The sequence below is a fragment of the Mauremys reevesii genome, linkage group 24 (genome assembly GCF_016161935.1).
Source record: "Mauremys reevesii isolate NIE-2019 linkage group 24, ASM1616193v1, whole genome shotgun sequence".
Classification (NCBI taxonomy): Eukaryota; Metazoa; Chordata; order Testudines; family Geoemydidae; genus Mauremys; species Mauremys reevesii.
The window spans coordinates 16,079,507-16,105,252 of record NC_052646.1 but is presented as its reverse complement, the minus strand read 5'-3'; the positions used below and the strand labels follow the sequence as shown (position 1 = coordinate 16,105,252).

Here is a 25,746-nt window from a genome sequence, read left to right as displayed (position 1 = left end):
CTGGTTAGGAATGCATCCTTTGGAAAGGATCCTGCAGCTATTAGTTCCCCAGGTTAACGCCAATAAGGTCCCACAGGCTAATCCCAGTGAGATCAAGTGGCAGTGAGTTTCCTAGGTAAACTATGATATTATTGGACCGGCCAACCCCAATTGTATCCTCCTGCAGCAAATCCAATAGGTTGAGCCCCTAGTATCCAGTGGCAGGGAGTCCCAGTGGTTAATCCCACTAAAACCCAGTGGCAGGGTGTCCCATGAGTTAATCCTATAATATCCAGTGTCAGGGAGTCATATGTGTTAATTCCATAATATCCAGGGGGAGGGAGTCCTGTGAGTTAACCATATAATACCCAGTAGGAGGGACTCCTGTGGGTTAATATCCAGTGTCAGGGAGTCCCACAGGTAAGCCTATCATATCCAGGCTCAGGGAGTCTCCCAGGTAAGCCTACAATTTTCACCAGCAGGGAGTCCCACAGGTTTATCCTATAATATCCATTGACAAGGAATCCCACAGGTTAACCTTGTAACATCCAGTGGCAGGGAGTCCCACAGGTGAACACACCAATCGTACCCAGGCTGACACTGCTCTGCTTCCCCCGCAGTACGAGCGGCGCCCAGTCTCCGACAAACGCCTCCTGAACAAGCCCGAGGGCTCCCTGGACCTGAACGTGGACTACGCCAACATCGACTTCACCAAACTGGCCACCAAGGACAGCTACACCCTGACGGAGGAGCTGGCGGAGTACGCAGAGATCCGGGTCAAGTGAGCGCCCCAGGCCCCCCCCCAGTGACACGCCCTCTGCCACGGAAACCACCCCCGCCAGAATCAGGACCTGTCTGTGCCCCCAAATCACCAGGCACGCCCCCGCCATGGAAACCCCATCTACCAGGATCAACCCCATGCAGAGTGCAGGTCCTGCCCCGCCCACTACTGGCAGGACACGCCCCCTGCCATGGAAACCCCACCCACTGCCATCAGGACCTCCGACTGAATACAGCTGGGACAGGGACTGTCTCTCGCTGTGTGTCTGGGCAGCGCCTGGTGCAACGGGGCTGTGATCTCAGCTGGGGCAGGGACTATCTCTTGCTGTGTGTCTGGGCAGTGCCTCATATCCTGATGCCCCTTCTTTGACAGCCCTATGGCTGGTTATGTGGGTCTGGCCCTGCACTGGGACCCAGGAGACCTGCGGTTTAAATCCCACCTGCGCTACAGATTTTGTGCTACCTTGAGGTATGTCCTAACCTCGCTGTGTGCCTCAGTTTCCCCACAGTCTCTTAATTTCCCCTGTGCACAATGTGGCTCATAATTCCCTCCCACCCCGGGCTTTTGAGAGGCTAAATTTGGAACCGATTGGGAGACTCAACCAAAGCCCCGTTGAACCGTTAATGACCCCGCTGAGCTGTCTCTGTAGGAGCCACGCAAGTACCTGCCGAGATCCTCCCTCAACCCATCCAGTCCTTGTTCTAATTCCCCCAGGCTGTCTTTGCACGTGCCGAGGGAACAACATCCGTCTCCTGCTGCGTAAAGACGTGTCTATGGTACAAAGCTACTTAGACCAGCACCGCCATCCCCAGCCAGGAAGGGGAATAACTATACTGGGATAAGCCCCGTCCTACCGGGATAATGGCCCCCACGGCTGTACTGGTGTAGGCAGATCAGCCCCGTCCTACCGGGATAACGGCCCCCACGGCTGTACTGGTGTAGGCAGATCAGCCCCGTCCTACCGGGATAACGGCCCCCACGGCTGTACTGGTGTAGGCAGATCAGCCCCGTCCTACCGGGATAACGGCCCCCACGGCCGTACTGGTGTAGGCAGATCAGCCCCGTCCTACCGGGATAACGGCCCCCACGGCTGTACTGGTGTAGGCAGATCAGCCCTGTCCTACCAGGATAACGGCCCCCACAGCTGTCCTGGTGTAGGCAGATCAGCCCCGTCCTACCGGGATAACGGCCCCCACGGCTGTACTGGTGTAGGCAGATCAGCCCTGTCCTACTGGTATAACTAGATCAGTAGAAAATCACACGTCTAATTGACAGTTATTCTGGGGGGAAAATCTCTGGGTGGCTCAGATGTAAATCGGGAGCCCGAAAACCCCCACAGCTGTAATCTGTGTTTCCCACTGGGATAAACAGGTGCTCATGGTCTGGGTCCGACCCCCTGGAATTCTATGCTCCACTGGCACCAGCCATCGGGGGGGGGGGGGGATTTATAACAAATCGTCATTTATTTTTGGTGCCATTTTTGTACAGATATTTGCCTGATGATAGAAAACGAAATAAATAAAAAGCCCCAACTAACAAGGTCAAAGCTCTCTAACCAGCGCTTCCTTCTGCCCAGAAACCGCCCCCTAAGCTTGTTAACCCTTCCAGGCACCTGGATCTAGGCTCTATTTATTGATTAGCTGGATGTGACGTGATTAGATGTTAAATAAAACACGGCCCTGGTATGATAACAATAAGGCCCCTTCGCAGAGCTCTGGCAGGCAAAGGAACCACGTGCATGACGTTGACATGAGGGCTGGGTGGGAAGGATCCAGGGGCCTCGCGAGGCAGCCAGCCGCCCGTGCTGACGCAGAACCAGGTAACCCCAGACCATCCCCGTCAGGCGTTTCTCAAACCTGGTCTTAAACCCCTCCACGGACGGGATCCCACAACCTCCCTGGGACTCCCCGGAGAGTTAGGAAGTTTCTCCTAATACCTGACCACAATCTCCCCTGCCCAGGACATGTGTGAAGACTGTTCTCAGGTTCGCTCTCAGCCTCCTCGTCTCTAGACTAAACAGGCCCAGTTCTTTTCATCTTTCCTCAATGGTCAAGTTTTCTAACCCTTTGACCCCTTCTGCTGCTCTCCCCAGGAGCGGCGGAAGCTGTCTAAAAGTGGGGGGGCCACCAGTGCCTGAACCATGCCCCCCCCTTCCTGAGGTCCTGCCCCTTCTCTCCTTCTCCCCGCCCCCACCTCCACCCCATCCCTTCCCCCACGGCCCTGCTCCCACACCACCTCTTCCACTCAAGACCCCACCTCTCGCTCGCGCCTCTCTCCCCTCCCCCCCACCCGGCGCTGACCCTTATGTCCGGTAGAAAGCGCTGGGGCCATGGCCCCATGGCACCCCCATTCCGGCACTCCTGGCTCTGCCCTGGACTCTCCATTCGGGCCACCGAACGGGCAGCGCCCCAACCCGGACATGGTTCTCCAGCTTCGGCCTCCCCAGAGCAGGCCAATTCCCGCCCGTGTCGCACGTCCGACACTCCTGTTTCCACAGCCCAGAACGACGTCAACTCGCAAATAAAAAAGCTCAATGGAAACAAAAAGTTTCCATTGACCCAAAAAAGATTTTTTTTCGCTGCAAATTTTCATTTTGCAGGAATTTTTGCCATTTTGTTCCAATTTGGAGCCTTCTTTGGTTTGAAAACACAGAATCCCGCCCCCCCCCAGCCAACCAACAATTAAATTAAACCAACTTTCATTTACATCTCCCGATATTTGGCTTTGTGTTCCCAGAGCTTTGTAAAAGAGCCGCTGCCTAACCCAGGACGCCGCCTCCGTCGATTTACACTAAGTCGTGTGGACAATTCCCGTTCTTGGCTTCTATGTAAATAGGGAAGAATGTAAAAAATAATTGAAGCCAGGATTAGCGCAGTAACTTTTTAGTAGCGTGTGTGCGCGTGTGTATGTGTGTTACAGGACAAAATTGTGCCACTGGCTTAGCCAGCCCTGCTCCCCGGTAGAATTAGGCTCGCGGACATATCAGGAGAGCTGGATTAATTCCAAGACTATGTCGATTTCGTTGTATATCGTTGTTCCGTGAGGTGCCAACTGTTTAATGACTTTAACCCAGCAGACTTTGTATTCCCAAGGAAATAAAATGTATTTTACAAATCCACATGGGGTCTAGTGTTGTGTTCCCTTTCTGGGGGGGTCTTCCCAATGCCACAACATGGCACTAGGGGGCGCTGTGCTGCAGGGGGCAGAGTAAGGGCTCTGTCCCCTGGCAGTTGATGCCCCAGAGCGGCACTAGGGGGCGCTGTGCTGCAGGAAGGAGGGTGGAGGTGCTCTTCCCGGGCAGGGCTGGCCCCGATGCCTCAGGGCAGCAGTAGGAGGCGCTGTGCTGCATAGGGGCAGAGTGGGGGCTCTCCCCTGGCAGTCAGGGCTGGCCCCGATGCCCCAGTGTGAATCAAACAGAGCAAGGGCTTGAATCTGGGTCTCCCACAGCGCCGGCCCCACCAGCCCATTGGCTGTTCTGCGTCTGTCTCTCTCTGTGGTTCTTCATATAAAAAATTCAGTCTCGGTTACCTCGTCACAGAACAAAACCAAACACCAAACCCCACCTCCAGCCCCAGCCACATGAGGCCGGCCGCCCCATGGATCTCCAGATCTCAGCATGACCCCATTCCCTGACTTCCTCCCCATCCCGCACCTTGTGCACCCTGAGATCCTTCGCTCCTCGGATTCTCACCTCCCCCCAGGAATCTGGGAACTGATTATTTTTGTGCTGCCCTGCGAGGCGCCACCTCCAGGCCTGATTTGGAGCAAACCCCCCAACCGCTGAATCCAGATCCAGCAAACCTCTGAATTTGGAGCCTAATTCCCAGATTCTCAGCTCAGCCGGGGGCGGGGAGATCACCCAGCCCAGCCTCGTGTGTTGCCCAGGCCGTGGGGCTGCCCTGAATTTGGGGGGAGGCGCCAGGTGAGCCGCAACTGGATGCTAGCACTTAATAGCAGCGTATTCGCAGGTGAGGTCGCAGGTGAGGTCGGCGGCAGGCGCTGCTCTCTGGGTGGGAGGCTGCAGCTGGATGGCCGAGTACTGGACCTCGTCTGGGTCACCCTAGGGTGAAGAATAATAATGAAAACCCCCAGCTCTGATGGGGAACTTGACGTCAGCAGAGCTCAAGGCATGGCTGGGGAAACTGAGGCACCAGGCAGGGAAGTCACTTAGCCAAGGTCACCCGGCAGGCAGGCGGAAGAGCCAGAAAGAGAACCCAGGTATCCTGTGTTTCAAGCCAGTGGTCTATCCACTAGGCAACACTGTCTCCTAAAAACAACCCCCACCCCCACAATTTTAGCCTTGATGATCACCACAGCGCCTGGCATTCTGGAGGCCCCTTATGTCGACAGAAACACATCGGCTAAGGGCATCACCTCCGTAGTGGGAGATACGCAGGGAGGATAACAGTCCTACCACCGCTGCTGGCTAATGGAGCAACTCCTTTAGCTCCCCCCTGGGGATAACAGCTCTGCTACTCCTGCCGTCTAATGGAGCAGCTTCATCAGCTCAAGGCAATGCTGCTACTGAGTCACCAGCAGTTGGATCAGAGCTGACGCCCCCTACAGGGGAAAGGCCCCAGGCCCCATTCCCTGTCCCAGCCAGTGGATGAAATATTTCTGCAAACGCCAGCTGCCCACAGCTTGTCCCGCTGCCCCAGGCGATACAGAGCCCTCCCTCCAGGGCGCTCTCCTCTGCATGTCACCCCCCAGCCCCGTAACTCAGCCTCCCGCCCACCTCTGTGCCCTCCAGCTGCTGGGCGATGCCTCCTCCCCTGCCCTGCCCAGCAGCTGTGCTCCCCCTGACCCAGAGCACCCAGCCCAGCCTGATCTCGCTGCCCCTGGGAGCTGATCTCACAGGGGGCAGAGCTGGGATAGAACCCAGGAGTCCTGGGCCCCGTGTATACAGAGGAATGCGTCGCTCACCTGCGGTACTTTGCCCATGTCCATCGGCTGGCTGTAGATGTGGGATTGCTCGGTGCCGGCCAGAGAGCCCAGGCGCAGCTCGGTGGTTGCGCTGCCACGGAAAGAGAGAACGTTAGGGGGGTGGGGATGGCGCGAGGCATTTGGTTGCTAGCGCTGGGTCGGCTGCAGCGCCGTGGCTGGGGATTGGACAGGCTGCGTCGGTCGACAGCGCAGAACCCCTGTGGGTCAGTGGCTGGGGGGACCCCTGGGCTAAAGCTCCCCAGACCAGACATGAGTCGTGGATTTGGGGAATGGGGCCTTTCCCCACTAGGGGGCACTGGCTCCAATCCAGCCCCAGAGCAGGGGACTGGCTGGCTCGAGGGCAGGACAGGGAAGGGGGCACAGGGCCTTTCCCTTGTAGAGCAGTGGTCCCCAAACTGTGGGGTGCAGCACCCTGGGAGGGCCTGGGGGAACTCTCGGGGCAGCACAGCAGGGCCAGCTCCCATGGGGGGCAGGGAGGGAGCCCCAGCCAGCCCCGCTCTGCCCCAGCCGCAGCTCCTGCCCCAGCCTTGACCCCAGCTCCCGACCGCGGCTCTGGCCCCAGTCCCAGCAGGGGACGGGGGTGGGGTGGGTCAGGGAGGCAGTGCTGGCTACGATCCAGCCCCCGCCCCGAACAGGGCTCATCCCTCCAGCAGGGGGCACCACACACACACCCCCCCGCCCCCCAGCAGGAAGCATATTAAGCTCCTGTTGGCGACATTCTCCTAACACGTGGGCACCGCCCCACACCCAGCCCCTGCACAGTAGCTCCCAGCCAGGCCCTGCTGTTACCTGGGGGGCCCGGGTGGGGCCAGGCGGGCTGGCTGCCCCATGCCATAGTCCTGGGCGTTCTCGTAGATGTGTTCAGACATCGGGGTCTCCCCCGGGCCCGGCTGGTGCTGCAAGGGAGGGAGAAGTGAGGCCGCGAGCCACTGCTCTGGGACTGCTCGGTGATGTGTAATAACAAAGGGAAATGTACATAGAGCCCCCCAACCCCGATAAACTACCCAGGGGATTGGAAAGACCTTCTGTCCTGCTCAGGTATGGGTGTGTGTGGGGGGGATTTTATGATCCTGTTTTATGGAGGGGGAAACTGAGGGACAGAGCTCATCTAAAGTCAGGCAGTGAGTCAACAGCAGAGCTGGGGATAGAACCCAGGAGTCCTGGCTCCCAGCCCCATAGACGCACTTACCGCATTGCTGCTCATTCCCTGGCGTTTGCGCCGCATCTTACTGCAAATAAAGGAGACCAACAGCTCAGAGGCAAAACATCATCTGCTTCGGTTCAGGGGGGAAGGAACAGGACAAAGGCTCCCACAAAATAGAACCTCCTGCCTGGGCTCGACCCCTGCTCTCCTGACGACCAGCCCAGCCGTTTCACCAGGAGGCCACCCAGCCCTTCCCAGGCCCCTTGCGGGTGTCAGGTATCTGTGTGGGACCCAACCACCACCATTCAATCACCTCCCCCAGCTGGGTTTTGATGCATCTGAATGGGCTCTGCAACTCCAGCAAAGGCCAGGGGGAGGGGATGGGGATTGCCAGAGATCAGAGATGTGGATATTTCCGGTTTGCAAAGCACAAATACCTCCAAGCTGTGACGCCGACCAGCCCCACCATCAGTAACAGGACAAGCGGAACAGTAAGTTCTATGATGTGTGTGGGTGTCCCGGGGACTGGAAAGGAGAAACGAGCGTTATTGGATCAACCCTGCAGCAGATTTTTGAACCCCTTTTGCTGATGGATGGCAGCTGGGTAACAACCACACAGTGAGGCTGCCTGGGGATGGAGCATGACACGTGGTGCTAAGATGCAGCCACCTCTGGGGTGGGGCAGCTGCGAAACAGCCGCACGCTGCCACTGCAGAGGGATGGGTAACTTGGTGCTTAGATGCAGCCATATCTGGGGCAGGGCAGCTGGGTAACAGCCGCACAGCAACACCGCACGGGCATGGGACTGTCATCTAATTTTACTGGGACTGTCTGCATGGGGGATGGGAGAGCAGGGGGTGACTTTATTTGAGGGACGATACCTGAGCCTGTAACCTGAGCCGGGAGGGGGATGGGGCCAGGTGCCACCTTTGCCCGGGACACTGGACAAAGGCTGGAGGAGGAGCCGGGGGGAGGGTGGCAGGAGACGGCTGCAGGGGAGTTTCAGTTTGAAGCTGGCTGGGGAAACGAAGGGAAACCCCAGGGTTGGGGTCTAAGCTCCCTGCCCCCCAGAGGGACCTGGCTGAGGGGCCCTGGTTGTACCCACAAGCCCTGCTTGGGACTGTGTCCTGTCGTCTAATAAACCTTCTGTTTTACTGGCTGGCTGAGAGTCACGGTGAATCACCGGAAGAGGGGGGTGCAGGACCCTGACTTCCCCCCACTCCATGACAACTGGTGGCAGAGGTGGGATCTACTGCACCCCATGGATGGCGCGTCCTGCAGTAAGTGACTGGGAAGCAGTGAAACGAAGGGGGATTGACGGGGACCAGGCGTGCTGTGCTGAAGACTCAGCGAGGAGCGGGCGGCGGAGGAGCTACGCTTAACCCCTGAGAGGTGGGGACCTGAGAAGGGCTGGAACACAAGGGGTCCCCCTGGAAAGCGTGGGGAGCGGCGAGCACCCAGGCCTGCGAGGGGCCAGCAAGCAGGTGTACAGCAAGTGCCTTAAGAGCGATCTGGTGGCGCTGTGCAGGCAGAGGGGGCTGTGCAGTGGGAGGCTCACCAAAGACCAGCTGATTGCCCAGCTGGAGGAGGAAGGTCGCGCGAATGAACCGATCTCTGTCTCTGAGGGAAGCAGCCTGGCAGATGCAGCGCAGGCACCGGTGTCTGTTCCAGCTGGGAGTGGTCAGCTGGCTGCTGCGGGCTTCCCGAGACCCCTCCTACCTATCCTAGGGGAAGGGCTGGGAGGAGCCCAGTGAATATCGAGGGCACTGTGACCCCCCTGGCCAGCAGAGGATCCTCCCGGTGGAGCTCCCCATAACTGGAGCTAAGGCAGCTGAAATGGGAGAAGGAAATAAGGCTAAAAGAGCTGGAGTTGAGGCAGCAGGAACTGATGAAGGAGGGAGCAGAACGGGAGAAACAAAGACAGAATGAAAAAAAACGGAAGCAGCATAAAGAGCGACAGAGACAGCATGAGCTGGAGCTGGCCAAGCTGAGGAGCAGCGACCCCCCGGCTGCGGTGAGTGAGGGGGACCCAGGACTGCATGGAGATTTGATAAGTGCGTCCTGGCCCGGCGTAAGGAAGGGGAGGACATAGATGACTTCCTGAATGCCTGTGAGACGGCCTGCGAGCTGCACAGGGTTGACCCAGCAGAGAGGCTCCAGTTTCTCACCCCCTTACTGGACCCCAAAGCCGTGGCGATGTACAGCCGAATGAAAGGGGCGCAGGCAGGGAACTATGAACTGTTGAAAAAGGCCCTGCTCCGCGAGTTTGGGCTGACTCCCGAGATGTACCGGAGTGAGGGTAAAACCCCTGAGGTCACATATCTAGAACTGGCCCTCCGGATGCAGGGATACGCCCACACGTGGGCAGATGGGGCCCCAGCTAGGGAGGACGTGCTTAACCTAATGGTACTGGAGCAATTGTATGAACAGTGTCCATCCAACCTGAAGCTGTGGTTGGTGGGCAAAAAGCCAGAGGACCTGCAACGCGCAGGGCGGCTGGCTGACGAGTCTGTGAACAGCCGGTGAGGGGGTGGCAGGGAGAAGTCCCAAAGGAACAGATCCACCATGATGCAAAGACAAAGTCACCCTGGGACCTCCCAAAGGGGAACCCTGGAGAACCCCCTCCCAAGGGGAACATCCGGCGTCAGGACCAACCAACCAGCTTCTCTGGGGGTCTGGATGCTCCAGACACAAGGTTCTCAGTTTACAGGGTGGGTGCGGGGCTGTCCCTGCGGAGCAAGTGCCTTGTTCCCCTGAAGGTGGATGGGAGGAAGGTCAATGGATCCTGGGACACAGGCGCTGAGGTGATGCTGGCCCGGCCTGAGGAGTTAGCTCCAGATCGGGTGATGCCCAACACCTACCTGACCCTGACGGGGGTGGGTGGGACATGGCACCCATTCAAGGTGCCCGTGGTGAGGGTACAACTGAAACAGGGGGCCAAGAAGGGCCTCAAGGACACGGGGGTGCACCACCATTTGCCCACCAAGGTGTTAATGGCGGGGGGGAACCTAGAGAACTGGCCAAGCAACCTGCAGAACGCCCTAGTCGTGACCCATAGCCAGAGCCAGCAAGGGGCACGACGCCCTGTTCTTGGGAAGGATATCACACCGGATGCACAGAACCCTACCCTGGTGGGGAGGAAGTGCCCAGGAACAAGGCTCAGAGGGGCTGCAGCTTCCGACCCAGCCAGCGAGAGGGAGCCGGTCCCCATCCCTTCTCCAGCCGCTGAGTTCCAGGCCGAGTTGCAGAAAAATCCCTCCTTGCGGAAGCTAAGGGACCTGGCCAATCTCAGTGTGGTACGATGGGAAGAGGTTACAAGGAGAGGTTCCTGTGCAGAAAGGGGTTCCTATACTGAGAGTGGGCTCCCCCAGGGGAGATGGAGTCATGGGGGATCGGGGGCAGCTGGTGGTACCTCAGAAGTCTCGCTGCCAGCTGCTGTGCCGGGCCCATGACATCCCTCTTGCAGGGCACCAGGGGATCCAGTGCACCAGGCAAAGGCTGCTACAGAACTTTTACTGGCCTGGGGTCTTTACTACTGTCCAACGGTATTGCCGATCCTGTGACCCCTGTCAGAGGGTGGGGAAGGCCCGGGACAAGGGAAAGCGGCTTTGAAACCCTTGCCCATCAGAAAGGAGCCTTTCCAGAAGGTGGCTATGAACATAGTGGGACCTCTCAGCAAAACAACGCGGTCGGGTAAGAAATTTCACCACCCGCTACCCCAAGGCAGTGCCCTTATCGTCCACTAAAGCAGACACCGTGGCAGATGCACTGCTAATCATTTTCAGCCCAGTGGGGTTCCCCAAGACAGTCTTGACAGACCAAGGGTCCAGCTTCATGTGAGCCCTGCTCCGGTGCTTGTGGGAGAAATGTGGGATCCGGCATAACTGGGCCTCAGTGTACCACCCCCAGTCCAACGGGCTGGTGGAGAGGTTCAATGGGACACTAAAGATGATGCTAAAAAGATTTATGAACCAGCACCCACAGGATTGGAACAAGTACTTACCTCACCTGCTGTTCGCATACAGGGAAGTACCCAGAAGTCTACCGGGTTTTCGCCTTTCGACCTGTTATACGGCAGAAGGGTAAGGGGACCCCTAGACCTGATGAGAGATGAATGGGAGGGGAAGACCACTCCCAATGAAAAGTCAGTGGTGAAGTATGTCCTGACCTTCCGGGAAAGACTTGCCGAGCTCATGGGCCTGGCCAGGAAAAATCTGGCCAGATCCCAGAGGAAGCAAAAGGTCTGGTATGACCGCACGGCGCGGGCCCGCACCTACGCCACCAGGAATCAGGTGATGGTTCTCATCCCTGTGAGGAAAAACAAACTACAGGCCTCCTGGGAAGGGCCTTTCAAGGTTGTCAAGCAACTAAAGAAGGTAAATTATGTGGTGGAGCTGTCTAACCGGGCACACCACTGCTGGGCGTACCATGTCAATATGATGAAGCCATATTATGACAGGGGGAATGTGGTGTTGGCCGTGTGTGGACATTGGGAGGAGCAGGGAGATGACCCTTTAGTAAATCTATTCCCTGAAACAAGAGCTGTCTCCCCCCCCGGAAACAATTCCCCTCTCTGATCGACTAACCCCTGCCCAGCAAGCTGAGATCAGAGGGGTGCTGCATCTGTACCGACAGCTGTTTTCCAACCAGCCTGGACACACTAATCTGACTATCCACCGGGTGGAGACTGGATTGCACCCGCCGGTAAGATGCTCCCCATTCCGAGTCACAGGAAAAACTGTGCAGGACCTAAAAAAAGAGATCAGGGGCATACTGGCTTTGGGGGTGATCCAGCCCTTGGGCCTCACCAGTGGTGCTGGTCCCCAAGAAGGACGGGTCGATCCGGTTCTGTGTGGACTATTGAAAGCTCAATGCCATCACTGTATCTGATGCCTACCCCATGCCCAGGCCTGACGAGCTCCTAGACAAGCTGGGAGGCGCTCGGTAGCTCACCACCATGGATCTTACCAAGGGCTACTGGCAAGTGCCGCTGGATGCAGATGTCAGGCTGAAATCGGCCTTCATCACCCCTCTGGGGCTCTATGAGTTCCTGGCCCTGCCTTTTGGCCTGAAGGGAGCGCCGGCCACCTTCCAGCGCCTGGTGGATCAGCTACTGCGGGGGATGGAGAGTTTTGCCGTGGCGTATATTGATGACATCTGTGTCTGTAGCCAGCCCTGGGAGGGTCACGTGTCCCAGGTTAGACAAGCGCTGGACAGACTCCAGGAGGCTGGGCTGACCGTAAAGGCTGAGAAGTGCAAGGTGGAGATGGCTGAAGTATCTGACCTGGGCCATCGGGTGGGGAGCGGCTGCCTAAAGCCGGAACCAGCTAAGGTGGAGGTGATCAGAGACTGACCCGCTCCACAAACCAAAAAGCAGGTCCAGGCCTTTATCGAGATGGCGGGGAGTACTATCGAAGCTGTGTGCCCCACTTTAACTCCATAGCCACCCCCATCATTGAGCTATGCAAGAAGGGGAAGCCAGACAAGGTGGTCTGGACCAAGCAGTGCCAGAGGGCTCTCCGGGCACTGAAGAAAGCTCTGGTCAGTGGCCCAGCTCTGGCAAACCCAGACTTTAACAAGCCCTTGATGGTGTTCGCTGATGCCTCAGACACAGGGCTGGGGGCGATGCTAATGCAGGATAATAAAAAGGGGAAGAAACACCCCATTGTGTACCTGAGCAAAAAGTTCCTACCCTGGGAGCAAAACTATGCGGCCATCACAAAGAAATGCCTGGCCATGGTGTCACAGCGTGGGGGGAAGTCAGGGCCCTGCACCCATCCCCCATGCAGACAGTCCCAGTAAAACTAGACACATTCCCAGGTCAATCCACCCCGCTCCCTACTGCGTCACAAACCCCATTTCCCGCTGGGATCCCCCCAGCTGCCGGCCGCCCCGGTACCAGGCGTAGGAGTCGGGGGCGGGGAGGCTGCTGGTGTAACTGCACGTTAGTGTCACCGATTCCCCTTCCTGCAGGCTGGTGCCCGGTGCTGCCATAACACGGACACCTGTGGGGGCGTCTGGGGGGCGAGACGGAGACATGGAGAGTGAACGGAGAGTGGGGGGGACCTGGCCCAGAGGGGGGAAGGGATCCAGGGCAGGGGGTGAGGGGCAGGGCCTGGTCCATGTGGCTCCTGGGGGTGAGAACAGGCAGGGTGGCATGGGGATAAGGCAATTGGGGGGGAATGGGTCTGGCCCAGAGCAAGCTGGGGGTCTGGGGCAGGTAGGGGGGCAGAGACTGTCCCAGAGGGATCTGGGGACACAAGGCAGAGGGAGGGGCAGGGCCTGGCACAGAGGCGGCTGGACACCTAGGAAGGTGGGAGGGGACAGGGCCCAGCTCAGTGTGGAATGGGGCCCCGGGGCAGATGGGGGGATGGGCAGTGTCCCGGAGGGGGCTGGGGGCCCAGGGCAGGTGTGGGGGGGACACGAACTGAATGTGTCGCTGCTGGGCCCAGCCATGGGAGTGATGCAGAGGAGGGTGGGGGCAGCCTAGAGGAGCAGCACAGGGATTGACCAAACCCGGTTATTAGGAGGCAGGGGTGGAATGTGAGTCTGGGGCTCATGAGGTGGGTGGGGTGAAGCAGGGGGGGTGAAGCAGGGAGATGATGGGGGGCACGTGGGGCTGCTCCAGGAGGCCATGTGGGGCGTATCGGGGGCTGCGAGGGAGGAGGCTCCCTCCAGCCTTCGACACTTACGCTGAACTTGGATCGATTCCCTCGCAGAGAGGCTCAGATACCCCCAGCCGGGGCCAGAGACCCAGACCCCGCACGCGTAGCTCCCTCCGTCAGAGACGGCTGCCTTGTCAACACGTAAATCCTGCCCGGCTTCTGGCAGCCACACGTCCCCGCGGGACCAGACGTACCTGGCGACGGGCTGCAGGGCAGCAGCCTGGCAGCGCAGGGTAAAATTGTCGCCTTCCCTCAGCGCTGCCTTCCCTGCCGGCCACGAAACCTCAACCCTGGACACGTTGGGGGCGACTGAGGGTGAGAGTCAGGTGAGAGTTTGTCAGAGAGGCCCCGGGACTGAGCGAAGGGGCAGGTCCCTCCCCGTCCAGTCCCACAGGGCAGGAATATTTGCTAGAGCCAGATGACAGTTTTTGAGGGAATGTAACCCAGGAGTCCTGATTCTCAGCACCCCCTGCTCTCACCGATAGATCCACTCCCCTCCCAGAGCTGGGGAAAGAACCCAGGAGTCCTGACACTGAGTTTCCCCAACCTTAACCCACTAGACCGCCCCCCTCCCCAAAATGGGGATACAAGCCAAGAATCCTGACTCCCTGCTCCCAAGCTCTAGCCACAAGTCCTCCCTCTTCTCCCCTCCCTGTGTCAGGGATAGAACCCAGGCGTCCTGGCTTCCAGCCCCCCTGCTCTACCCATGCCATGTCTAGCAGCAGAGCTCACCTGTCCCCAGGGGCTGGGATTGGGCAGAGTCACACTCATCCCTGTATCCATCCACCTGGCATCTCAGCGCCGCGCCGGGGTCCAGCTGGGACGGGGATATTTGCAGCTCGGTCGCCCCAGCCCTGCCCGGGGTTTGCTCTGGGCTCCGCCGCGCGCCATCTCGGTCGTACCAGGAGGGGCGATGGGGACAGGTGGCCCCCACGGAGCAGTTGAGGGAGGTTCCCGGTTCCAGTCGGCGCCCCAGGGAGGGCTGGCACCGATCGTCTGTGAGGGGAGGAGGGGTGAGGAGCCATTGAACCCTGCTGGGCCCTGGGGCTGGCACCTCCCAGGGGCCGTGGCCTGGCTGCAGAGCGGGGAGCAGCCCCCAGGGGGCGGGCGCGGCCCAGCCTGGGAGCTCGGCTGCCCGGGGCAATGGGGGCTCGTGGCAATGGGGGAGAGCAGCAAAAGTTGGCCTGAGACACGGGGAGCGCTGGGTCTGCCTGGAGGGGGGCAGCCGCCAGTGGGGGGCACCACACATCGGGCCTCAGACCAGAGCCCTAAGCGGGACTGTTTTTAATTCTGTCCCGTTCCTGTTATTCAAGTGCCCGGCTTTGGTTTTTGCATTTTCATCCTCCTCCCAGCCACAAAAATCTTCGATCCCACAAATCCTGCAAGAGAGACAGATTCCCCCACGCTGCTAAAAACCAACCGACCGACAGACAGAAACCGGTGGGTGAAGATATGATCGATACCAACGGAATTCAGACCCAGTTTTTACCACTAAAAGAATAAAACAAATCTTGCTTGAGCCAGGTACAAACACACTGTAACTCCTGTTATCACAGAACGTGTCTCTGACCTGCCTTGGGCCGGTGCATTTCCCCAGGTTTGGAGCGAGGGAGAGAAACATGGAGAGGAAAGAGAAGCTCAAACATAATATTTAGCAATTTCCCCACTAGGCGACTCTTGGTACATTTGTGAGATTTAGTGTTTTCCCGCCAACTCCCGCAGCCAGTTTTTTTGCCCACCCGAACCCGCCTCCAACACAGCACATTTTACCCGCTCCCGCGATTCTGCCGGGGGGTCCTGCAGGGTCCCAGTCCCACTATCGGGCTCCCCCCGAGAGCCCCTCACGCCTGCTGCATTACGCTGGCTGCAGGGTCAGTCTCAGCGGCTCTTCAGCACAGGCCAAGGGTTAGACAGAGTGACGGGGACATGGGTCTGACAACACAGCCCAGGAGTCTGACCCACAAGTCCCCCCTGCTCTAACCACTACACCCACCTTCCCCTAGAGCTGGGGAGAGAACCCAGGAGTCCTGGCTCCCAGCTCTAACCACTTGGATTTCAGAGCAAGGCAGAAAGTGTGTGTGTGTGTGAGAGAGAGAGACCCGGGGCTGCTGGACAGAAGTTGGTTACCGGAGACACTGAGCCGCTGTCCTGTCTTGCCCGTCCATGCGTTATGGCTGCTGCCATTGCCCACTACTTCGAACCGGAAGCGGTAGGTGCCCTGATCGCTGGGGCGCAGCCCCGCCACCCGCAGGGAGCAGTTGTGCTGCAGGTCCCCCAGGTAGCGGACGCGCCCCTTGAAGTCAGCGTGGACACGAGCCTCGTCCGAGTGATACACGGTTTGATCCCCGTCCCGTATCCAGCTCACAGCCCTGACCATCCACCCTGCGGGGTAGGTGAAGGAGCAGGGGATGGTCACGCAGGAGCCTGCCCATCTTTCAATGGGCCCTGGTGCGAGTGTCACACCCCAGTCCTGGGCGTAGGCACCTGCTGGGGACAGGAATCGGGGATCAGACCGGCGCCCAGCCCCAGCGAGTTGGGGAACCCGCCCCGCAGGCTGGGCTGCCGCACAGATCCCGCCGGGAGAGGCCAGCATCAGCTCAGCCCCCAAACCAGGGGCTTTAAAACACAATGGGGGATGTTGTGTTGTGGGGCTCTCCTGGTCTGGGGGTGACAAATGAGCCCGGCGAGGGCTCTCCTGTGAATTGGGGAAGGGGAGTTTGGAGAGCCCCCTCCCCAACATCAGCCCATCACCTGCCCAGCAATTAATCACCCCAGTCCCTGAATCACTCCAGGACCCCCAAGTTCTCCCATCAGTCCAGGGCAACCCCCTCCCTTGCATCTGCCCAGCCACCCTCAGTCTAGTCCATCCTCTGCTTCCCATTAGTTCACCCCCCCTCAGTTCAGTCCCCCTAAATCCCTGCTCAGTTCACCTCCCCTGGCCACCCCTTCAGTCCAGCCCCCTCAGTTCACCTCCCCACCCCCTCAATTCAGCCCCCCATATCGCCCCTCAGTGCACCCCATATCCCCTCTCAGTTCATCCTCCCCACAGCTGGGTGTTTGACCCTGGAGCAGAGGCCCTGACAAGAGGAGGAACCCCACTGGCAAGGGGTCAGGTTAGGGTTGCCAAGTTTGGTTGTACAAATTCCTGGAGGTTTCATCACATGACAATCTCTAATTACAGATTAATCTTTAATTCCTGGACAATCCAGGGCAATCCTGGAGGGTTGGCAACCCTAGGTCAGGCGCTTCCCATGCACAAGGAGCCGGGTGCGGACGCGGGCAGGGACCAGCCAGGCCGGAGCTGGGCGGACGGGCAGGGCAGGGAGCAGAGCTCTCCAGGCTGGCCCAGCAGATGCCCCGACTCGCCAGGGCAGCGAGAAGCCTGGAGGCAGGACGTGGCACAGGGCAAACGGCAGCCCGGGGGCCGAGAGCGGCTGAGGCCCTCGCTGCTCAGCCCAGGGTGGCCGGGGCTAGACCAGGCTGACTCTGCCCTGAGAACCAGGCGTGTTCTCCACCGGGTGAAACCAGCAGCGAGGACCCGGCCGCTCGGGGTCAGGGTCAAGGCCAGACCCCCCCTGGGCTTGAACTGGAGCCGCTGGCGCGAGTGGCTGGGACGTCCCTGCGCTGGAACCTGGTTCCGAGCCCCCTCCTGGCAGTGTAGACGCACTCCCAGGGCTGGGAAACGGTCCCCACTGGCCCCCTGGGCGGCAGCGCGGCGCGTCTGTGTGAATTACTCACCGCTCAGAAGGCAAAAGGCAGCGACCAGCACCAAGGCCATCTCCGTCCAGCACAGAGCGCTCAGCCGGCCTGGGGGGGACAGGGGCCGGGAATGAGTCACCTGCAGCATTTCTGGGGGGCAGCTCGTCTGCGCCGGGCGATGGCGTCCGGCCGCGGGATCGGCTGCGTAACCAGGGATTTTACACCTAGAGCCCTTCGTAAAAGCATTTCCTAACCAGAAGGGAGTAAAGCCCAGAGATTGGCCCGGTGGAGCAATGACTGGTTGCATTTCTATCCCTGTGTGCTTAGCAGGCCATGTGTGCAGGACTCATAGCCCCAGGGGTGAAATGCAGCCACCTCTAGGGAGGGGCATGTGGCTGTTTGGCAGCTCACAGCAATGCAGAGGGCAAGTTCAGGGCAGGACCGAAGGACGGTTCCTATGTGGAGCTGACATGTGCAGGGAGAGTCAGGGAAGTGGAATGGAACAAACCATTTTGAGGGGCGGCAGGGACCCCAGGGGGGCATCCTGACCCCTTGGGATAGAGCCATGGGGGGGAAGGGTATCACAGGCCCAAGGGGCAGGGTCGGGGTTCAGTGTCTCAGCTGGGAACAGCAAAGCCCCAGAAGCAGAGATCAGCCCTGACTGCGAGGGGAGAGCCCCCTACAGAGCCCCCCGGCCCATCCTGCAGTTCCGCACCCCCTAGCGCTTCCTCGGCTGCTTCCTCTCCGATAGCTGGATTGTTTATCAGGTCCCACCTCTGTGTGAATCTGTGAGCACAGCCTGGGCAGAGCCAGAGTCTGATGTTACCCGACCGCTCTGAGAACGTCTCTCTGGGTAATGGGGCAACTGGCCAGCGAGGGTCTGAGGGCCTGGGTGTGTCTGAAAATAAATTTCCCCTTCCAGAGCTGAGATAGAACCCAGGAGTCCTGGCTCCCAGCTTCCCTTCCTTTAACCCACTAGCCCCCACCCTGCTCCCAGAGCTGACACTGAACCCAGGAGTCCTGGCTCCCAGCCCCCAGTTCTACGCCAAACACCAGGCTCCCTCTCTGAACAGTTGATCACTCTAGCGTGATCTCCCCCATATGATCTCAGACACCTTCACAGCCTGCGCAGTTGTTGATCTGTTCAACCAGGAGTGAAATGCAGCCTGCTCTGGGGTAGTGCACAGCAGCTGTTTCACAGCACAGGTAATGTTGTCCTGCCATGCTCAGTCCCCATATCTTACACCGTGAGCTCATGAGGCGGAGACTGGCTCTCACGCCGTGTTTAGAAGGCCCCAGTGTATTTTCAATGCTACCCCCAATCACAGTGTGACAGTGTGGCCTAGTGGCTAGAGCAGAGCAGTGGGACACAGAGCCCTGGGTTCTACTCCTAGATCTGTCATGGACCCACCATACAATAGCAGGTCAGTCACTGCTCCTCCCTGTGCCTCAGTTTCCTGTCCCACCTAGTGTCTATTTTAATTGTAATTTCTGTGGGGCAGGGACTGTCTCTCGCTGTGTCTGGGCAGCGACTCACACAATGGGGCTTTGATCTCAGCTGGGGCCCCTCCCATAAGAATCTCTCACTGTTTAATCTCCTTTCAGTGATTTAGAGATGTGAAGAATCATTCTCCCCAAATCTGGCTTTTTGCCCCAAAACAAGGAACAGCAGCTTTTGCCTGGGCCCTGGGCCTGAGTTAACGGCTGGGACTCTGGTCTGATCCCACCGCTGACACTAACGGGAGAGCAGGGAGGTTGGGGGCAGGTATCGAGGAATCATAGAATCATAGAATCTCAGGGTTGGAAGGGACCTCAGGAGGTATCTAGTCCAACCCCCTGCTCAAAGCAGGACCAACCCCAACTATAATATATTAATATATATATACTAAAATATAAATAATCATATTTGTCTACATCTGTGGCAATAGCCCCAGGCGCTGTGAGTGGCTGGTGGCTCAGGGGAGGGAAGGGAACTGTGATAGTGTGTTCCTGGCCTTTAAAGGCAACATACTTGCTGCTTTGGTAACAATAATGTCTAGTGGTTACAGTGACTGAGACTCAGGACTTCTGGTTTTTATCCCCAGCTGGGGGAGGAGCATAGAGTCTAGTGGTTAGAGCAGGGGTCTGAGAGTCAGGACTCAGGGGTTTTCCCGTGGGAGCCTTTCACTTTGTTGTCTTGCTGTGGCAGAGAAACTTCCCCTTTCTCTGGAAATTGTGAAAGCTCAGCCCCAGCGCTGATTACAACGGGGTGCATGTGTGGTGGTGCCAGTTCCTTTTAACCCTGTCCAGCCCCAGAGACTCCCCAGCCACAGGCCAAAGGGGCTACTGGGTCAGAGTTCGAAGGCCCACGACCCCCGGGCTCTGAGAGACCCTGGTGAAGGGATGAGGCTTGGTCCTGTTCTAGCACTGGCCAGCTGGGATCTCAAAGCATCTGAGGAGCCGCTCAGCCCTCGGAGCGAGAGAAGGGCCCCCATCCCCCAGGGGTTAAGGGGCAGAACCAGGACTGGAATCCAGGAGTCCTGAGTCCCAGCCCCACTGCTCCAACCCACCGGACCCCATTCCCCAGGGCCGGCTTTAGGAAGTGCGGGGCCCAATTCGAACAGTTTTGACGGGCCCCCAGCAGGGATGTCTAAAAAAAAGAAAACCACACATGTAAAAAAACATGTGAGGCTTGTGCTCACTGGACAGTGCTCTGAGTCTTCAGCGGCACTTCGGCAACGGGTCCTTCACTCGCGCCAGGTCCCTGGCGGCACTGAAGGACCCGCTGCCGAAGACCCAGAGCGAGCGAAGAACCCGCCACCGAAGTGCCACCGAAGACCCAGAGCGCCACCAGGTGAGTAAAAATTAAAAAGGCGCCTCTAGCCAGGGAAGGGATTTTCACTGGGCACAGGGCCCGATTCAGGGGAATTGGTGGAATGGACCTAAAGCCGGCCCTGCCACTCCCCTCCCCTAGCTGGGGATAGAACCCAGGAGTCCTGACTCCCAGACGCTGTGATGGGTTCCCTGGGGTGAAACCTGGAACTGGGGCACCACTGAGCCCTCTGGCTAACCAACCTGGGGTTAGCACACTGTGATGCTGAGTAAGGACTGAGTCTGGGGAGGCTCCAGGAAGATGGTGTCTCCAGGAAGCCCTGGGGATACGGCCCCATACCAGGGCTGGACACCCTGTCCAAGAGGACGTGAGATTGTATAAAAGATCCTTGGGTCCTGATTCTGTCATCTCAGAGCTGCTTAGAGCTCTTCAGGGGAAGTTTGAGTCAGAAGATTGAGGTCCCAGTTACGCTGGTACCGCCCTGAATGTGAGATTTGGACATTGGACTATAAACTATGAACTATTTCTGAAAGAACTCAGTTTCCCCAGCTGTGCCTTGAGCTCAGCTGACGTAAAGCTCCCTGTCAGAGCCGGGCATTGTCATTATTCTTCTTCACCCTAGGGGGACCCGGACGAGGTCCAGTACTCGGCCATCCAGCTGCAGCCTCCCACCCAGAGAACAGAGCCTGCCGCCGACCTCACCTGCGAATACGCTGCTATTAAGCGCTAGCATCCAGCTGCGGCTCCCCTGGCGCCTCCCCCCACGGCTGCCAGCCAGCTGCACACGCTTGCTGCTAGCGCCGGCTTCTCGGCCAGGGATCCCGCGAGGCAGCAGAGGGGCAAGGAGGAGACACGAGACAAACAGATTTCCACGGCCAGAAGGGGCCAGTTTGGTCAGCTGGTCTGACCTGGGCCAGAGCCAGGGGCGGCTCTAGGCAGCAGCAAAGCAAGCACCTGCTTGGGGCAGCCCTTTTGCAGGGGCGGCCGGGGAGCTGAGAACCAACTGTTCCTTGGGTAGCTCCCTGCCTATAGAGGCAGCCCTGGAGCAGGGAACAAACTACATTTCCCAGCATTCCCTTGGCCACTACCAACTGGAAAGGAAGGAGGGGGACCTCATAACATTCAAAAAACAGGACACTCCACGGGGAGGGAGGGTAGCCCCCCCTAGGCACCATCCACTCCCTCCGACTGCCCCCCACAGAAACCCGAACCCAGCCAACCCCTGCTCCGTGTTCCCGGATCACCCTCTCCCGGAACAAAAAACCTAGAGCCAGCCCTGCCCAAGTGATCTCTGTGCATCTGGAACTGGGGGGGGGGGGGGCAGGCGCGCAGCCTGATGCAGGATTCACCCGGTGGTCGCCCCTGATTGTGGGGGGTCGTCTCGGGCCAGGGCTGGCTCTAGGTTTTTTGCCGCCCCAAGCAAAAAAATTTTGGCTGCCCCCTGTTCCAGCCCTGGGCTCCCCCTCGCACCTCCCCTGCCACCCCAGCGCTGGGCTTCCCTCCTTCCCCCCCACCAGTGCCCTCTCCCCACCCCCCTGCTGCCCCAGCTCTGGGCTTCCCCTTTCCCCCACCAGTGCCCCCACACACCTCCTACCACCCCAGCCCGGGCCTCTCCCACCCCCAACCTGCAACCTCCTTCCACCGCAGCCCTGGGTCACTGGTAACTCGCTCCCAGGGCAGGTCATTCAGCAGAAATTTTGGATGTGCACAGAACACCGACAGGATTGGTTCCCACATGGTTACAGAACTGCAGTAAAGTGGAACAATTTTCAGCTTGTGTGATTGGAGGATATCTGGATGCATATTATAAGACTGTCCTACATAAATGAGGTAAAGTTGAGGGGCCTTTATTATTCTTTTGTTCCACTGTCTTTCTATGGGGAATTTGCCAATGCAGTATCACTGTCTTCCTTTCAAACAAACAGGCAATGGCTGTTGAAAATAGCAATTCCAGTCCTAATAACCACTGGGATGCATTTCTTGCTCAATTTTATCCTACTTTTTCTACAGCAAGTTACAGTGGATCAGTATATTTGATTTGGGAGAAATGAAGTAACAGCTGCCCAAACTGAGCTTGAGCACTCCTGAATTTTGAGGTGTTCAAATCTGGAAGGCAGGTACTGGGGGGGGGTGGGCTTTGCGGGGGAGCACGGCAGCATGTATGCAGGAGCGTGTCTGGTGCTGCACGGAGCCAGACACGCTGGTCTGAGTTGCATGGTAAGGGGGCTGGGGGGTTGGAGAAGGGGTAGGGGGTTCCGGGGGGGGCAGTCAAGGGACAGGGAGCAAGGGAGGTTGGATGGGGCGGAGGTTTGGGGAGACAGTCAGGGGCAGGGAGAAGGGGGTTAGATGGGTTGGGGGGGATGTTGGGGGAGAGGCAGCGGTTGGATAGGCATGGGAGTCCCAGGGGTTTGTCAGGGGACAGGTAGGGGTGGAATCCTAGGGGTAAGTTGAGGGGGTGTCAGGAGGGGCAGTTGGGACAAGGAGAAGGGAGGCTTAGATGGGGGTGGGGTCCCAAGGGGCAGTTAGGGACAGAGGTCCTGAGAGGGGGCAATCAGGGGACAAGGACCAGCGGCACTTAGATAGGGGTTGGGGTCCTGGGGGGCAGTTAGGGGCAGGGGTCCCGGGAGGGGGCACCCAGGGGACAAGGACCAGCCGCGCTTAGGGGGTGGGGTCCTGGGGGGCAGTAAGGGGCATGGGTCCCGAGAGGCGGCAATCAGGGGACAAGGACCAGCAGCACTTAGATAGGGGGTGGGATCCTGGGAGGCAGTCAAGGGCAGGAGTCCCGAAAGGGGGCAATCAGAGGACAAGGACCAGTGGTGCTTTGATAGGGGATAGGGTCCTGGGGGGCAGTTAGGGGCAGGGGTCCTGGGAGTGGGAAATCAGGGTACAAAGACCAGTGGTGCTTAGATAGGGCTGGGGTCCTGGGAGAGGGTGATCAGGGGACAGGGAGCGGGGGGGGGGGGTTGGATGGGTTGGGATTTCTGTGGGGGGGCAGTTGGAGAGAGTGGATGGTGGCGGGAGGGGGCTACCCTCCCTCCCCATGGAGTGTCCTGTTTTTTGAAAGTTATGAGGTCCCCCTCCTTCCTTTCCAGTTGGTAGTGGCCAAGGGAATGCTGGGAAATGTAGTTCGTTCCCTGCTCCAGGGCTGGCTCTATAGGCAGGGAGCTACCCAAGGAACTACAGCTCCCAGAGCCCCCTGTTGGTTCTCAGCTCCCCAGCCGCCCCTGCAAATGGGCTGCCCCAAGCAGGTGCTTGCTTGGCTGCTGCCTAGAGCCGCCCCTGCACTTGGGGAGGGGCCGGAGAAGAGCCAGGAGAACGACTCCAGGATGGGAAGCCAGGCCTGAGTCAGACGCCAGGCGCTCAGTCTATCCAGCGTCACACGGAGAAGGCTGAGGGGTGACTCAGTCCCCTCTAGAAATACCCCCGGGGACAGAGATCTGGTGAGAGCGGCCGCTCCGTCTAGCAGGCCAAGATCCAGCGGGCGGGAAGGTGAAGCTCGACACATTCAGACTGGAAACAAGGTGGGAATTTATACCAGGGAGGGGAATTAACCCTGGGAACGATTTACCCAGGGCTGGGGCAGGTTCTCCGTCAGGGAGGCCCCTCATCCGGTTTTCACCCGGACAGGCTGGGTTTGGCTTGTGTGTCCGGGGGCCATGTGACAACCCTGGTGTCTGTTTTTTTTATCTGGGGGGGAAGAGGAAGAACAGGGATGGGGCCTTGGGGGAAGACATGGGGCGTGGGCGGGGCCTTGGGGGGAAGAGACAGGACAGTGGTGGGGGGACCTTAGGCAGAAGAGATGGAGCAGGGATGAGGTCTGGGGGCAGAGGCTGAGAAGGAGGCGGGGCTCTGAGGGCAGAGGCTGAGAAGGGGGCGGGGCTCTGAGGGAAGAGGCGGAGCAGGGGGTGGGGCTTTGGGGGTCAGTTACCAGCCATTAGAAAGGTGGAAACCCTGTTCTCCATTGGTGGCAATTCTGCAGTCGAGATGGGATGTTTTGCTTAAGGGGCCACTCCAGTTCAGCCCGTGATGGATTCAGGGCAGCCCCACGGCCTGGGCGACACACGAGGCTGGGCTGGGTGATCTCCCCGCCCCCGGCTGAGCTGAGAATCTGGGAATTAGGCTCCAAATTCAGGCTATTTTCATTGGGGGTATTGACAATGCGTGTGTTAAGAGTTATAAAATGTTCACTCTTGACACATGCAGTCATGAAATAAATATTGGCTGACACCCCCACCCCCACACAAGTTCCTGCAATTAGGACAATTTAAATTGATAAAATTAGATTAAGGCCATAATTTTGCACAACTGTGAAAATGTAAAATCAATCAAAATCTGAAACACGCTTAAGAATAAATATTGATATTATTGAAATTAAGGCTGTCGATTAATCACAGTTAACTCACACCATTAACGCAAAAAAGTTAATCACAGTTTTAATTGAACTGTTAAACAATAGAATACCAAGTGAACTGTGTTAAATATTTTGGATGTTTTTCTACATTTTCATATATATTGTATTCTGTGTTGTAATTGCAATCAAAGTGTGTGTTACTTTTTATTACAAATATCTGCACTGTAAAAATAATAAACAAAAGAAATAGTGTTTTTCATTATCTGAGTCCGATGCCACCAGCAGAAGGTTGATTTTCTTTTCTGATGGTTCGGGCTCTGTAGTTTCTGCATCCGAGTGTTGCTCTTTTAAGACTTCTGAAAGCAGAAGTGCTGTAGTGCAATCTCTGTCCTGAAAGTGCAATTTACAAATGTAGATTTTTTTTGTTACATAACTGCACTCAAAAACCAAACGATGTAAAACTTTAGAGCCTACAAGTCCAATCAATCCTACTTCTTGTTCAGCCAATTGCTAAGAGAAACAAGTTTCTTTACATTGATGGGAGATACCTCTGCCTGATTCTTTACAACGTCACCAGAAAGTGAGAAGAGGTGATCGCAAGGCACTTTTGTAGCTGGCATTACAATGTGTTTAAGTGGCAGATGTGCTAAACATTCATATGCCCCTTGATGCTTCGGCCACTATTCCAGAGGACATGCCTCCATGCTCGTGACACTCGTTAAAAAAATAATGCATTAATTAAATTTGTGACTGAACTCTTTGGGAGAGAATTGCATGTCCCCTGCTCTGTGTTACCTGCATTCTGCCATATATTTCATGTTATAGCAGTCTCGGATGATGACCCATCACTTTCACTGCAGATTTGACAAAACGCAAAGAAGGCACCAATGTGAGATTTCTAAAGATAGCAACAGCACTCGACCCAAGGTTTAAGAATCTGAAGTGCCTTCCAAAATCTGAGAGGAACGAGGTGTGGAACATGCTTTCAGAAGTCTTAAAAGAGCAACACTTGGATGCAGAAACTACAGAGCCCGAACCACCAGAAAAGAAAATCAACCTTCTGCTGGTGGCATCTGACTCAGATAATGAAAATGAACATGTGTCGGTCTGCACTGCTTTGGATTGTTATCGAGCAGAGCCCGTCATCAGCATGGACGCATGGCCCCTCGAATGGTGGTTGAAACATGAAGGGCGATATGAGCCTTTAGTGCATCTGGCACGTAAATATCTTGTGATGCCGGCTACAACAGTGCCATGCAAACACCTGGTCTCACTTTCAGGTGGCATTGTAAACAAGAAGCGGGCAGCATTAGCTCCTGCAAATGTAAACAAACTTGTTTGTCTGAGCAACTGGCTGAACAACAAGTAGGA

At 57.6% G+C, this 25,746-nt stretch overlaps 2 protein-coding genes across 5 annotated transcripts in view; one reads left to right on the top strand and one right to left on the bottom strand.

Moving 5' to 3' along the window:
- The window catches only part of LOC120390291 (myelin-associated glycoprotein-like), a 36,725-nt gene extending 32,854 nt beyond the window's left edge, over window positions 1-3,871 (top strand). For 3 of the 4 annotated variants that reach the window (XM_039512832.1, XM_039512834.1, XM_039512831.1), the window contains one exon: window positions 600-3,871. In XM_039512832.1, coding sequence (XP_039368766.1) covers window positions 600-764 — 165 coding nt within the window. In that variant the 3' untranslated portion in view covers window positions 765-3,871. The remainder of the gene's footprint in view (window positions 1-599) is intronic. The other variant, XM_039512835.1, reaches the window with a different exon arrangement.
- An 8,815-nt stretch (window positions 3,872-12,686) lies between these two features.
- Window positions 12,687-25,746, bottom strand: part of LOC120390553 (sialoadhesin-like) — a 37,887-nt gene continuing 24,827 nt past the window's right edge. The window contains exons 2-6 of the mRNA XM_039513284.1: window positions 17,252-17,320; window positions 15,641-15,997; window positions 14,246-14,509; window positions 13,541-13,822; window positions 12,687-12,865 (exon numbers count right to left, since the gene is read on the bottom strand). Coding sequence (XP_039369218.1) covers window positions 12,687-12,865; window positions 13,541-13,822; window positions 14,246-14,509; window positions 15,641-15,997; window positions 17,252-17,291 — 1,122 coding nt within the window. The 5' untranslated portion in view covers window positions 17,292-17,320. The remainder of the gene's footprint in view (window positions 12,866-13,540; window positions 13,823-14,245; window positions 14,510-15,640; window positions 15,998-17,251; window positions 17,321-25,746) is intronic.